The sequence below is a fragment of the Cetorhinus maximus genome, chromosome 3 (assembly GCF_964194155.1).
Source record: "Cetorhinus maximus chromosome 3, sCetMax3.hap1.1, whole genome shotgun sequence".
In the NCBI taxonomy this organism is placed as follows: Eukaryota; Metazoa; Chordata; class Chondrichthyes; order Lamniformes; family Cetorhinidae; genus Cetorhinus; species Cetorhinus maximus.
In genome coordinates this window covers 65,213,788-65,228,949 of record NC_135881.1, presented here as the reverse complement: position 1 = coordinate 65,228,949, position 15,162 = coordinate 65,213,788, and the positions used below count along the sequence as shown (strand labels likewise).

At 43.6% G+C, this 15,162-nt stretch overlaps 1 protein-coding gene across 1 annotated transcript in view; it reads left to right on the top strand.

The window, feature by feature from the left end:
* krit1 (KRIT1 ankyrin repeat containing) overlaps nucleotides 1-1,813 on the top strand; it is a 63,832-nt gene extending 62,019 nt beyond the window's left edge. The window contains exons 15-16 of the mRNA XM_078538486.1: nucleotides 498-614; nucleotides 1,344-1,813. Coding sequence (XP_078394612.1) covers nucleotides 498-614; nucleotides 1,344-1,433 — 207 coding nt within the window. The 3' untranslated portion in view covers nucleotides 1,434-1,813. The remainder of the gene's footprint in view (nucleotides 1-497; nucleotides 615-1,343) is intronic.
* Nucleotides 1,814-15,162: the final 13,349 nt, after the last annotated feature.

Genomic DNA, 15,162 nt, shown 5'->3' with positions numbered 1-15,162 from the left:
TACTTCTATATAGTCCTTAAACTCACTGTTTAAATTAACACCCACTAGACTATTAGCACAACAAACTGCATGACTGATGTTTTAAGTACTAAAACTGCATAACCTTGGCTTCCTGTTCAATCTTGCCTTGAGTTGTAAATTCCATCCACCACAAAACCACCTCTTTCCACTTTGCAACATTGCCGACTCTGTAGCCAGCTCCTGGGAGATATGTGCAAGTGTCCTGAGCATGTTCTCTTGTCAGTATTTTTTTGGTAACTTGTATAAGTGATATACATACTGTAGGTGGCAGCTAAGCATTGGGGACTTGTGGCTGAAAAACCTACTTCATCTGTCTTTGTAGCACCATATGTTGGTGCCCAAATACATCGCCAAAGGCTGTATCAGATAGAAATTCTTAACTGTTGATGACTCTGACATATTACCTATTTACAGAACTGCAAATGCAATTAGTCATAATGTTATTACTTTTCTTTATGCATCTCGATCTTTGTCAGGCTTTGCTGATTAGCCTGAAGTATGGCTCCCTCATGTGGCAGTTGGGTGAAGCAGATGCCTACTTTCAAATTCACAGTTTGGAAAATAAAATGAGCCTTGTAGTGCACACAAAGCAGGTAAGAAATTACCCCCAATGGTGCTGAGGTAAAGATGGACCTTTCCAATTTTCAGATAAAGCTAGGAGCTTAAACAATACGTATATATGAAGATATTTTTCTTGTAACTTAGCAACAGTAGTACTCGAGGTAAAGTTGTGATCGATATAGCTAATTGCAAATTGATCAAACTGTGGCATAGTGATGGAACTGCAAAAAAAAAATTTCTGAAATTTTCTTTTGACAATCTTCCAAACAATTAAGTTAATTTAATTTCAAAAAATATTTGCTCAGTATTTTAAATAGATAGAGGGACATAGATATTGAGGATAGGAAGGCAATTTTTCCATTAGCAGAGGGGCCAATAACCAGGGGTCGAAGGCTAAGAGGGGAGTTGAGGAGAAATTGTTTCACCCAGAGGGTGTTGGGAGTGTGGAACTTTCTGTCTGAAAGGGTGGTTAAGTCAGAAACTCTCGTAACATTTAAGAAGTATTTAAATATTCACTTGCGTTGCCATAGCCTCCAGGGAAATGGGCCAAGTGCTGGGAAATGGGATTAATGTAGTCAGATCTTTGTTGGCAACGGGCTGAATGGCTGCCTTTTGTGCTGTAAATGTCTTGAGTCTGAGATATTTACATATTTCATCATGTAAGCCAGAGGGATAATATAGACCTGAGTTTTGTGCAGTTTCTTTATTGTACCCTTTGTACTTACCTTTCAGTAACATTTATTTCTACTTCCACCTTGCAGGCTGGTTTAGTTGTGAAATTGCTGATGAAGCTAAGTGGCCAACTGAGTGTAAATGAAAGAAATTTGACAGAGAGACATGGATATGGGTAACCATTAAATATCAGGATATTACATTGACCAGAAATTTTTGTTGAACTGAAAAGCTTTGGATTATTAAGAAGCTAAGAAAAAATGCCACTCTTTCTAAATTTTTGTTGTATATTTGTATGATATTGAAGAATCATGTATACCTTACTTGATGTATTTCTTCTTAACAAAAGCTTAGTACAGATTAAGGTGTCTGTGATAATTGCCTGATTGCTTTGCTAAAGAAGTAATAGTTTTATTTTGTTCTTAGAGCAAAATCTAGCCTTGGAATATGCATTACTGTGATAGCTGTGCTGTTCGTACATTTTATAAAACATTTTAGAAAAGCATTGTAATATTGTATCATTTATTTTTTGCTATAAATTAAAAGAGCACCTTTTTAATTTTGGTTGTCTTGCATTTTTTAATGCATCAATGATGTAAAATTATTTAGCCAATGTTGCAAATGACAGATGGCAACACAATATAAATGCAGTGTACTGGGGTATGTATGTCAATGAATAAAGGCATTGAGTGTTCAGATACAAAATGATTAAGAACTAACTCAATGGGTGGAAAAAAACAATCAAAAAGCAAATGAGATGCTGGCCTTCACAAAAGACAGAGTATAAAAGCAAAGAGGTAGTACTGCAGTTGTACAATGTGTTGGTCAGAACGCATTTGAAATACTGTGTTTAGTTTCAGGCACCCCATTTTGGGAAAGGTCCACTGATTATGATAAGATACTGGGTAAATTTAGGTCACTCGCTGAAGATGAGAAAGTTGAGATATGATCTGACTGAGTTGTTTAAATTATGAAGGGGTTTTCCATGGTAGATAGGGTAACATTCTTCCCTTTGGGGAAATTCAAATATAACCTGAATTCCAAAATTAGAACAGAATCAGTTAAAAGGTAATTGAGAAAAAATATAAATTCTCTCAATACTTTATGTAACTGTAATAATGCCTTGGTTTGTTGTCGCTATAGCCTTAATGTGGCAGTTGGCATCATCTTGCTGCTTCTCTGGCTTCGGTCCACATCTCAAATGTTATCCAACCGTCCGATTTTCCTTCTTCCTTTTCTGTTTTTACTTCAATTTCTCCATCAGCTGTTGCCAGCACAAGGCTGTCGGGTCTTCATTTCCAGTGTCTGTACTTGGCTTAATCTGTACTTAGCAACCTTTTTGATTCCTGAACTTCTACCGAATCAAAGTAATTGAAGTGTCAAAAAATATCTGGCAGGTAAGAATAATAAGTGAATTGCAGCAAAGACGGAGAATCAATATTGAAGAGATGGAGTTCACGGAGCTGACAACATGGTGCATCAAATTGGCGTAGCCAAATGGCCTGTTTTTGAGTACATAAATTTTATAACAAAGTAGTAAGGAGCTTTATCAGCACTGTACATCGAAATATTTTCTTTCATCTAAGTATATAATATATCACAAGTTGCATAGTACAGTTATCTCTGAATAATACTAAGCAGATATTGTTTGTAGCTGCTAAGCTGTTTAAATCTACTCCATTTAGCTGCTTTCTGCAATAGTTTTCCACTTGCAAATTGGTGGACCCCCACCTTTTATTGGATATAAAGTAAATAAAAATTGAAAATATGTGTTTCTGTACTTCATAAATTTCAATTTGAAATGGCATTTTTAACAAGTGCATTGTAAATTGGTGGTCTGAAAAGAGGAGGAACATCTTTTGCAAAAATTTTTTAAAATTCATTCATGGGATGTGGGCTTCGTAATTGCCCTTGAGAAGGTGGTGGTGAGCTGCCTCCTTGAACCGCTGCAGTCCATTTGGTCTAGGTACACCCACAGTGCTGTTAGGAAGGGAGTTCCAGGATTTTGACCCAGTGACAGTGAAGGAATGATGATATATTTACAAGTCAGGGTTGTGAGTGACTTGGAGGGAAATTTCCAGGTGGTGGTGTTCTCATCTATCTGCTGCCCTTGTCCCCCTAGATGGTAGTGGTCGTGGGTTTGGAAGGAGCCTTGGTGAACTCCTGCAGTGCAGCTTGTAGCTAGTACACACTGCTGCTACTGTGTGTCGGTGGTGGCGGGAGTGAATGTTTGTGGATGTGGTGCCAATCAAGCAGGCTGCTTTGTCCTGGATGGTGTCAAGCTTCTTGAGTGTTGTGAGTACTGCATCCAGGCAAGTGGGGAGTATTCCATCACACTCCTGACTTGTGCCTTGTAGATGGTGGACAGGCTTTGGGGAGTCAGGAGTTACTCGTTGCAGGATTCCTAGCCTCTGACCTGCCCTTGTAGCCACAGTATTTATTGGCTAGTCCAGTTCAGCTTCTGGTCAATGGTAACCCCCAGGATATTGATAGTGGGAGATTCAGTGATGGTAATGCCATTGAACATCAAGGGGCAATGGTTGGATTCTCTCTTGTTGGAGATGGTCATTGCCTGGCACTTGTGTGGCGCGAATGTTACTTGCCACTTGTCAGCCCAAGCCTGGATATTGTCCAGGTCTTGTTGCATTTGGACATGGACTGCTTCAGTATCTGAGGAGTCACGAATGGTCCTGAACATAGTGAAATCAGCGAACACCCCCCACTTCTGATGGAAGGAAGGTCATTGATGAAGCAACTGAAGATGGTTGAGCCACTGTGCTACCATCTCTGCTGGGCCTGTCCTGCTGGTTGAACAGGACATACCCAAGGATGGTGATGGTGGTGTCTGGTAAATTATCTGTAAGATATGATTCCATGAGAATGGCTGTCAGGCTGTTGTTTCACTAGTCTATGAGACAGCTGCCCCAATTTTGGCACTAGCCCCCAGATGTTAGTAAGGAGGACTTTGCAGTATCGACAGTCTGAGATTGTCATTTCCAGCACCTAGGTTGATGCCAGGTGGTCTGTCCGGTTTCATTTCTTTTTTGTGACTTTGTAGCAGTTTGTTACAACTGAGGCCATTTGAGAGTCAACCATGTGTAGGCCAGACCAGGTAAGAACGGTAGATTAGTGGCTAAAGGACATTAGTGACCCAGATGGGTTTTTACAACAATTGTCATCATTAATTCCATATTTTTGGCAGGGTTTGAACCCAGGTCCCCAGAGCATTACCCTGGGTCTCTGGATTACTAGTCCAACGACAATACCACAATGCCGTCACCTCCCCCTCTGAGCAGCTCATGAGAATTATACAATGGCCGCCTCCAGCACTGGCAAGGTCAAGTGTGGGAGTAAAGTAGAATCATAGATATATCATCTGTGGAGCGCAATTGGTCAGACTTAAACCGTAGTAGTTCTAAAGTCACAGACCTGAAATTTGGGCTGGGATTTTCCATGCCCGCAGGCATCGGGTGTGTTTGGTGGGGTGAGTGGACAATATGGCACAATCGGTTTCATGACAGCATGAAATCAGTTTGCGATCGTCTGCTCAGCCTGCCAATGGTGGGCCGTGTTTCTGCTATCAGACGTTGGGAACCTCATTGTAATACATCAAAATATCATTATAATGCCAGCCCACCGGACTCATCTCCTCACCTCCCCGCCCCCCGCCCCTCGCAAGCTGGATTATATGCCCACATCGGCGGAAAAGCCAATGTGTTTGACAACAGTACATAACCGCTGTGCACCTGGCGGGCTGCACTTCACTCAGGACTTCAAGGTTTGTTTGCCTATCTTGCTTTGGTCACCACTTGCAGTCATTAGCGCCAAGCTTCACAGACAGCACCACATCACTTTTTAGGGGGCTCACGGGTGGTTCTCTACCTACCAGATCAGCCATATGTGGGTGACTTTTCAATGGCTGCAGGGCAAGGTCTTGCTTGGGGAAGGGAGAGAAGTGGCCTCAGGTAAGGGAAGAGGCTGCAGGATGGAAGCTATACTGGGGAAGGAGGGTATCCCCAGAGTGTGTTGGTGGGTGGGGGGGGGGGGGGTGCATGATGATCTGTGCAAGTGGCTTCAAAATGGTGAGGGCTAAGGACACAGTCTCCAGAGAAGATGAGGCCAGATGGAGATGTGAGGGTGTGTGTGAGAGAATGGGTGGTGATGCCCCTTGAATTGACAGTGAGTGAGATGCCAGTGAATGTGAGACAAGTTAAAGGAGAAATTATTCAGTGAGAGAACAAGTTTAGCCAGGTGGAAGAGTGTGGTTGTAGATGGGGATTGTTTGGGTTTTGTCTCACTTCCTCCAAATAAAAGGTGTGGCTATGGCCACCTGCATGGGCCCCAGTTATGCCTGTCTTTTTGTGGGGTACGTGGAACATTCCTTGTTCCAGTCCTGCTCTGGCCCCCTCCCACAATTCTTCTTTCAGTACGTTGGTGACTGTATCGGTGCCGCTTCATACTTTTGTCTGGACATGGAAAAATTTATTGATTTTACTTCCAATTTCCACCCCTCTCTCTCCTTCACATGGACCATCTCCAACATTTCCTTTCCCTTCCTTGACCTCTCTGTCTCCATTTCTGGTGGTAGACTGTCCACCAACATTCATTACAAGCCCACTGACTCGCACAGCTACCTCAACTACAGCTCCTCACCCTGCTTCCTGTAAGGACTCCATCCCATTCTCTCAGTTCCTCCGCCTGCATTGCATCTGTTGCATTGATGCCACCTTCCAGAGCGGCACTTCTGACATGTCTTCCTTCTCCCTTAGCCAAGGTTCCCCCCTCACCCCTGCTGTGGTTGACAGGGCCCTCAACCATGCCTGACCAATCTCCCACATCTCTGTCCTCACCCCTTCCCCTCCCTCCCTCCCAGAACCATGATAGAGTCCTCCTTGTCCTCACTTTTCACCCCACCAGCCTCCACATTCAAAAGATCATCCTCTGTCATTTCTGCCAATTCCAGCATGATGCCACCACCAAACACATATTCCTCTCACCACCCCCTGTCAGCATTTCGTAGGGACTGTTCCCTCCGGGACACCCTGGTCCACTCCTCCATCACCCCCAACTCCTCATCCCCTTCCCACGGCACCTTCCCATGCAATCACAGAAGGTGTAACACCTGCCCCTTTACTCTCCTTCCTCACCGTCCAAGGTCCCAAACACTCCTTTCAAGAGACACAGCGCTCATTGAATTTGGTCCACTCTATTTGCTGCTCCCAGTGCAGTGTCCTCTACACTGGGGAGACTAAACGCAGACTGGGTGACCACTTTGCAGAACACCTTCGCTCATTCCGCAAGCATGAGCCAGACCTTCCTGTCGCTTGCCATTTCAACACTCCACCCTGCTCTCATGCCCACATGTCCATCCTTGGCCTGCTGCAATGTTCCAGTGAAGCCCAACGCAAACTGGAGGAACAGCACCTCATCTTCCAATTAGGCACTTTGCAGCCTTCCGGACTTATCATTGAGTTCAACAACTTCAGATCATGAACTCTCTCCTCCATCTTTACCCCTTTTTTAATCCAATTTTTATTTATTTATTTTTAAAATGTTATTTCATTTATTTATTCATTTTTTCCAAAACCACCCCCCAGGGCCATCTGTCACTTGTTTTTTTGTTTTGCTTTCTCAGAGCACTGACCCGTGTGCTGCTATTAAGACCTTCTGCTATCTTACCTTAATGGCACTATCAGCACCTTCTTTACTCCTTACCAATACCATTAACACTCCCTTTGTCTTCTGTCCATGGCATCTTTGTCAATCTCTCCTTGGTTGTCACCTATCCCTGAACTTCTATCTTGTTCTACCTGCTCAACCCCCTCTTAAACAGTATAAAATCCATCACATCACATTTCTATTTCTCTTCAGCTCTGAATAGAGTCATATGGACACGAAACATTAACTCTGTTTCTCTCTCCACAGGTGTTGCCAGACCAGCATTTTCTATTTTTGTTTTGCTTTTGAGTTTTTTCAGTAGGAGTTCTAACAGATGGATTTCCTGGAATTTAACTGGATTACTATCAGGGAGTTGAGAATTTTCACATAGCTCATCTTCAGAGGGAGCTGGGTGTCCTTATACGTGAATCACAAAGTTAACATGTAGGTACAGCAAACAATTAGAAGGCAAATGGTATGTTGGCTTCTGTTACACAGGGATTGGAGTATTAAAGAAGTCTTAATACAATTATTCAGGACATTAGTACTGCCACACCTGGAATACTGTGTGCAGTTTTGGTGGTCTTAACTAAGGTAGGACAAGTTTCCTTAGAGGGAGTGCAATAAAGATTAACTAGGTAGATTCCTGGGATGAGGGATTTCCTATGATGAGAGATTGAATAGACGAGGATATATTCCCTGGAGTTTAAAAGAATGAACGTGATCTATTTCTTAAAAAAGAGACAGGTCGAAGCTTTTCATTTTGCACTTTTCAGGACATTTCGCAAGAATACCAATATGGGGGGAGGGGAGAGAACAATTTATACTGTATATGAAGAGATTGGTTGACAAGTGGGCTCTGATAGGTAGAGGCGTTGCCATTGAGAATGCACCAGTGATGGTCATAGAGTTATACAGCACAGAAACAGGCCCTTTGGCCCATCACCTTCATGCTGGCCATCAAGCACCTATCCTAATCCCATTTTCCAGCACTTGACCCGGAGCCCTGGTGATTGACAGTTAACTGCCAAGCATTAAAGTGTAAACCAGGCAGCTTGACCCTGACTGGTCAAGGCATTGCCCTGAGGAATGAGTCAGCGAATGGCTGTCACTTATTTCATTTAGCTGAAACAGGCACATGTTCATTCTGTCTGCAAAGAACAGGGCCCTGTGTATTAATATATGTAGCTCCTAGTATACGCAAATGTACCACACTGCAAGCCTGACTGACTATCTTAAATTGGTTGTCAGCGTAATTCTTAGCACACTGAGGATTATTTAGCAAATGTTGTCCAATCACGGAATCATATCTAATATTGGACACTGCGTTTTGAATTTTGCAAGCACGGGCTGGTTGGGTATGGTCTGTACCTTGCCCATTACGAACAACGGCTGGGACGTGCTGTTTGATACGATTCGTCAATCTTTCGGATGTACGGCTTACATAGCTAGCATCACACTGGCACTGAAATTCATATACACATTACTCATTTGTGATAGGCAGATCATCTTTTTGTCTTGCTGGCAGCATCATGTAAGTGGCAAATACCAATCGTGTTGCTACTGCATAGCAGAGGTGTGAAACAGCTAGCTTCACCTGTTGCTCAAATTTTTGAGATACCTTGCCCTTCCATGGTAATCTGAGGCAGACTCGGCAATTTTTGGGGTCGAAAGTGACGGCCTTAGGCCTATTCATGAGTTTGCGTGATATACAGTGTGAAATGATCTGATTGGATAGCCATTATCCTGCAGGATGCCTTTGATGTGCCCTATTTCAGCATCAAGCTTGCATAGTGAGCAAATGGTTTGGGCCCTATTTACAAGGTTGCTGATAAGACCAATCTTATTGCGTGTGGAACTGTAAGAATCCCAACGTGTATGTTCACCATTGAAGGTAGGCTTGTGGTAGACCATGGTAGAGAATCCCTGGCAGATTTCTAAACTAGTACGTAAAGGAAGAGGAGTTCATTTGACTGCTTCATTTCAAAGATGAATTTGAGCGCAGCATGGAGCCCATTAAGACATGTAAGGGAATTATTACATGCAGCTGCGGATTTAAATATAGCAAACATATCGCCCACATATCAGAAATATGCGAGGGGTAGGAGGTTCGGTGTCATTCCATCGAAGACACATTTCTCGTGGAACCCAACAAAGATGTTTGCGAGAGTTGCGCTGAGGGGGAATCCCATGGCAACACCATTTATTTGGGCATATATGGTGTCATAAAAGCTGAAACTCAACTTTGTGAGTTGTCAAGTTCATAGTTCAATTAATACTGATTCACGCAATGGTGGTGGGTGTATCGCCATGATATAGTGCTATAGTGCAAATATCTATGGCTTCCTTAAGTGGAACATTGGTGAATAGGCTAGCAATGTAAAATGGACACAACATTGCTATCCTTATGCAAGTCCTGTATGGCTTTCACAAATGTGAGGGAGTCCTTCACCTTGTATATGGAAAACTTGGTCAAAACTGGTTGTAACAATTTGCCCAACCATTTGGCCAATTAATGTTGTACAGAACCGGTCATAGGTAAGGTAGGGCGTAAAGGGACATCACTTATGTGTACTTTGGGTAATGCATACATACGCGGACGTAGTGAACCATGAGGACGGACCCTGTCATATAAATCATGTGGTAGCTCATCACTCTTAAGTCCAGCAATGGTTTTTTTAGATTACTTTCGAGTAAGGCTGTCCAGTCATGTTGAGTGGCGGGTCCAATGGATACAAATTTGGACCTGTCATTGAGAATGGCGTGCATTTAGTTGAGTTAGTCGCACTTGTTAAGGATGACTATTTCCATCCCTTTGTCGGGTTTACTGATGCGTATGCCTGGGTTGACCTTAGGGCCTCGCAACGCTGTAAGACGTGCGCTGCATGTGAAAGTCAGACAGGTCATTCAGAATCCTGCAATATGCATGTGCTAGGTCGGTTAGGCGTGCTTTCAAAGATTCAGCGTCTTCAGTGGACACTGGTTTGTGCTGGGATAGCTAAGAATGGGATGAAGGCACACCAAAACTGAAACCGTGCACAAGAACAAACTCCTTGCTTTGAGAGTATATGGTCAGGGAGATATGTTACGTGTTTAGTGGCATCCCATTAATTGCGTTACCAAATCACTCCTGCTTAAGTGAGTTTATGGTGTTTCAAACAGGTACTGTTTAGGGTGCGGTCTTCTATTGAAGTAATATAGTGGCACAAATGGCTGGGGAATCTAAAACACAGGATCAATGGGTATGAATGGGGTTGGTCATTTAAGATTGAGATGAGGAGAAATTTTTTCATTCAAATTGTTGTAAATCTTTGAAATTCTCTACTCTGGAGAGCTGTGGATACTCAGCCATTGAGTATATTCAGAACAGCGGTCGAAAGATCGTTGGGTACAAAGTAAATTAAGGCATACCAACATCCTGGGGTTACCATTGACCAGAAACTGAACTGGACTAGCCATATAAATACTGTGGCTACAAGAGCAGGTCAGAGGCTAGGAATCCTGTGGCGAGTCACCTAACTCCCCAAAGCCTGTGCACCATCTACAAGGCACAGGTCAGGAGTGTGATGGAATACTTCCCACTTGCCAGGATGAATGCAGTTCCAACCACACTGACACCGTCCAGGACAAAGCCGCCCATTTGATTGGCACCACACCCACAAACATTCACTCCCTCCACCACCGACGCACAGTGGCAGCAGTGTGTACCATCTGCAAGATGCATTGCAACCGCTACCGTCTAGAACGACAAAGGCAACAGACACTTAGAAACACCACCACCTGGAAGTTCCCCTCCAAGCCACTCACCATCCTGAGTTGAAACTACACCCCATTCCTTCACTGTCACTGGGTCAAAATACCGGAACTCCCTAACAGCACTGCAGGTGTACCTACACCACAGGGACTGCAGCAGTTCAAGGAGGCTGCTCACCACCACCTTCTTAAGGGCAATTAGGGACAGGCAATAAATGCTGGTTTAGCCAGCGACGTCCATGTCCCATAAGTGAATAATTTTAAAAAGTATGGAGTAATGAGGGAAGGTGGAGTTGAGGTAGACGATCAGCCATGACCTTGTTCAATGGCTCAAGAGGCTAAATGGCCCACTTCAGCTCCTATTTCTTATGCTGAAAAAATTCAGCAGGTCAGGAAGAATCTGTGGAGAGAAGCAGAGTTAACGTGTGGAATCTTCTGGTGGCAGTGAAGTTGTTGATAGCGGGACTGAAGTGTATGGTACTTCTGCTCATAGGCAGAATAGCTGGTCACGCATGATCGCGCGGTGGCCAGCCAATTAGATATTCATGCGCAAGGAGCATAGCGAATCATGTGGCAGGGTGGACTGGAAGCCGAAGATCCAGATGCTATATTTAAAGGGCACCTGGACAGGCATTCAATTCCTGACAGCGAGGAGCATTATTCTCACTGTGTGGGAGGAGGTTTCGTGACTTGCAGCTGCTGCTACCCCCTCTCCATGTGGCACCTATTGATCCCTGGAGCCAATGCCACCCCATACAAAATTGACAAATGTCTGAGCGCAGACAACAGTGGCCCCACAGTTCAGCGATGTCTTGCTGCAGGTTCTCCTCCCCGTCCAGAAATGGTGGGAGGTCTTGCTTCCCAGGGATGGCAGCAGGAGGCCTTCCCTTCTGTCCTGAGCACTTTTGACCAACAAGGAGTCCTATACTTGACATCTGTCACACCCTGGTATTCACCCACCCCACTGTGGTCAACTCTATCCTCGAGGTTCACTGCAGAGAACTCTCCTTGTTAACACAGCCATGTCCATTGTCACTGGCACAGTGACTTTGGAACTGGAAACCAAAACCCTGCACCCTCCCTCAATCACCTTTGATCTTGCCTCCATCAACCTCAACCCTCACTCTATCATCCTTGCCCTGCCTTTGGTGACCTTCAACCCACCCTCATCACCCTTGACCAGTTATTATTGACCCTTGAGCTTCCTCCTGTGCAATGTAACTGCAACCCGTTACCCTTGATATGCCATCCATCATCCTTGTCCCTCCCTCTATCATCCTTAACTTTCTCTATGTTACTCTCGATTTTTAGGACTTCAACATTGACCTTCCCTATATAGTTTAGCTTCCCCACTTTGTCCCCCATGAGAGTTCAGACGGCTGCCACCTCCCTCTCCCTTCCTCCCTCCCTCGGATAGCCATGCTTCGCAGTCCTTTGACTTCTGCCACCAGATCTCAATCTTCAATGCTTCCTCTCCAATAGTTAAACAAAGCTCCTGATAGAAGAAAAAGCAGCTCCTAACAGTCCAATTCCACCAGGAGGACTACCACCCCCCACGGCATGCCACGTTTAAACAGTCATGAATCTGCAGACACATGTTTCTCACTTGCTGATTGCTTAATTGGAAAGGTACACTTAATTCTGGTGAGGTTGCCTTTTAATGAGCATGCATGCCATGCAAATGTATTAAAAAGAGGTTCCCGACACTTCTGTTGGGAAGCTCAATCTGTCATCAATCCGTTGCCAACTTAATTCAGTAGCTTCATTGTGACATCAAGAAGCTGATTTTTTGGCCTCCTGCACAATTAAGTGTGCCCTCCCGCCTTGCTTCCCACTCCCAGGAGCTTTTCAAGATTCCACCCAACCTTTAGGGCCGAGATGACCTTTCATCAGAACTTTCATCACAACAATTCTGATGAAACCTGTTCTCGATCTCAAACATTAACTCTGTTTCCCTCCAGAGATGCTGCCTGGCCTGCAGGGCTTTTCCAGCATTTTTTGGTTTTTATTTTCAATTTCTAGCATCTGTAGTATTTTTTTCTGTCCTATTTCTTATTTTGGAGATAGAATCAGGTTATTTTGAGATTGCAGAGTAAGGATTGGTATTGGTTTAAGCAGTGGAGTTATGCTTTGCTAGCAGGCTGGAATATTTCTTCGAGTTTTATCTTGTAAGTTATACATTGTCATTCATCTCTCTTAAGCGATTAAGTAGTTTCATTAGAGTAAATATATATTTTGAGGAACCAGTTCAATTTTTTCCATATTTTATGTTCTATTGCTGTTCACTGTGAAGATAGGATTTTGAATCCTATCAATAAATGAATTGACAGTCTCACTCAAATTGGCTCTGACAATTGTTAGGTCTCACAAAATGACTCTGAATTTGGCACTAAAAAGGCGGATTGTAGATATTAAAGTCAACTTTATGTAATTCTTCAGGGCTTGAAGTTGGGCCACAGTAAAGGAGAATTCCATTGCAAGTACGAATTTAGAAACAAGTTCCATTTCCCAGCACAAATATTTACAAACTCAAACATTGCTAATTGTTCGCAGTATGGTATCTATTCTCCAATATATTTAAATTGGTTGTACTGTGTTATGATTGGAAAATAAACTGATAAAGGAAGACAAGCGGAAAGAATTAGGAAGTTGGAAGGAATTTGGGGTATATTCTGAAATACCTGACAGAGGACAACCAGCTTTATCTCACAGATGGATCTGTACACAAACGGTACATATAAGGCCAAAGCGAGATTAGTAGCTCGAGGCTATGAAGAGAGATTAGGAGATTAGGATGTCAGAGCGGACTCACCTACTGCGGGGAAGTGAGTTTGAAGATTTAAATTACATTTCAATACATAGGTTTAGACATTAAGCAGAGCAAGTTAGGAGTGAGATTGAATCAACAATCTTATCTAGAAAATGTTAATCGTACCCCAATAACTCATGATAGATCCTCACTTCCTGACTCCCCAAAGCCTGTCCACCATCTACAAGGCACAAGTCAGGAATGTGATGGAATACTGCCCACTTGTCTGAGTGAATGCAGCTCCTACAACACTGAAGAAGCTGGACACCGTCCAGGACAAAGCAGTGCGCTTGATTGGCACCATATCCACAAACAGTCACTCCCACCACCACCGACGCACAGTAGCAGCAGTGTGTACCATCTACAAGATGCACTGCAGGAATTCACCAAACCTCCTTAGACAGCACCTTCCAAATCCACAACCATTACCACCTAAAAGGACAAGGGCAGCAGATAGATGGGAACACCACCACCTGGATGTTCTCCTCCAAGTCACTCACCATCCTGACTTGCAAATATACCGCCGTTCCTTCACTGGGTCAAAATCCTGTAACTCCCTCCCTAACAGCACTGTGGGTGTATCTACACCACATGGACTGCAGCGGTTTAAGAAGGCAGCTCACCACCACCTTCTCATGGGCAACTAGGGATGGGCAATAAATGCTGGCCCAGCCAGCGAAGCCCATATCCCGTGAATGAATAAAAAAATGCGCTAGCCTTAGTAGAAGCATTAGATATGGGGGTTTACTTATCCAATATAGTGTCAGAAATATTATATAAGGGGCAATGTGGGAAAGGTTTACCCATAGAATGTTATGTTGATAACCAGTCTCTTTGGGACAATGTTCATTCCACGAAAAGTGTCACTGAAAACAGGCTAAGAATAGACCTAGCCAGCATAAAAGAAATGTTAAAGAGATCTCTAAGATGAAATGGGTTGACACAAGTCGCCAACTATCAGACTGTTTTACGAAAAGAAGTGTCTGATCTAAGAAATTATTATAAAAACAAAAAACTGTGGATGCTGGAAATCCAAAACAAAAACAGAATTACCTGGAAAAACTCAGCAGGTCTGGCAGCATCGGCAGAGAAGAAAAGAGTTGACGTTTCGAGTCCTCATGACCCTTCAACAGAACTGAGTAATATTAGGAGAGGGGTGAAATATAAACTGGTTTAAGGTGTGGGGGGTGGGGGGAGAAAAGTTGGGGGGGGGGGTGGTTGTAGGGACAAGCAAGCAATGATAGGAGCAGATAATCAAAAGATGTCACAGACAAAGGAACAAAGAGGTGTTGAAGGTGGTGATATTATCTAAACAAATGTGCTAATTAAGAATGGATGGCAGGACACTCAAGGTTCAGCTCTAGTGGGGGTGGGGTGGGAAGACTAACAGGGCATTAAAGGTATAGATTTAAAAATAATGGAAATAGGTGGGAAAAGAAAAATCTATATAAATTATTGGAAAAAACAAAAGGGATGGGGGAAGAAACGGAAAGGGGGTGGGGATGGAGGAGGGACTTCAAGATCTAAAGTTGTTGAATTCAACATTCAGTCCGGAAGGCTGTAAAGTGCCTAGTCGGAAGATGAGGTGCTGTTCCTCCAGTTTGCGTTGGGCTTCACTGGAACAATGCAGCAAGCCAAGGACAGACATGTGGGCAAGAGAGCAGGGTGAAGTGTTAAAATGGCAAGCG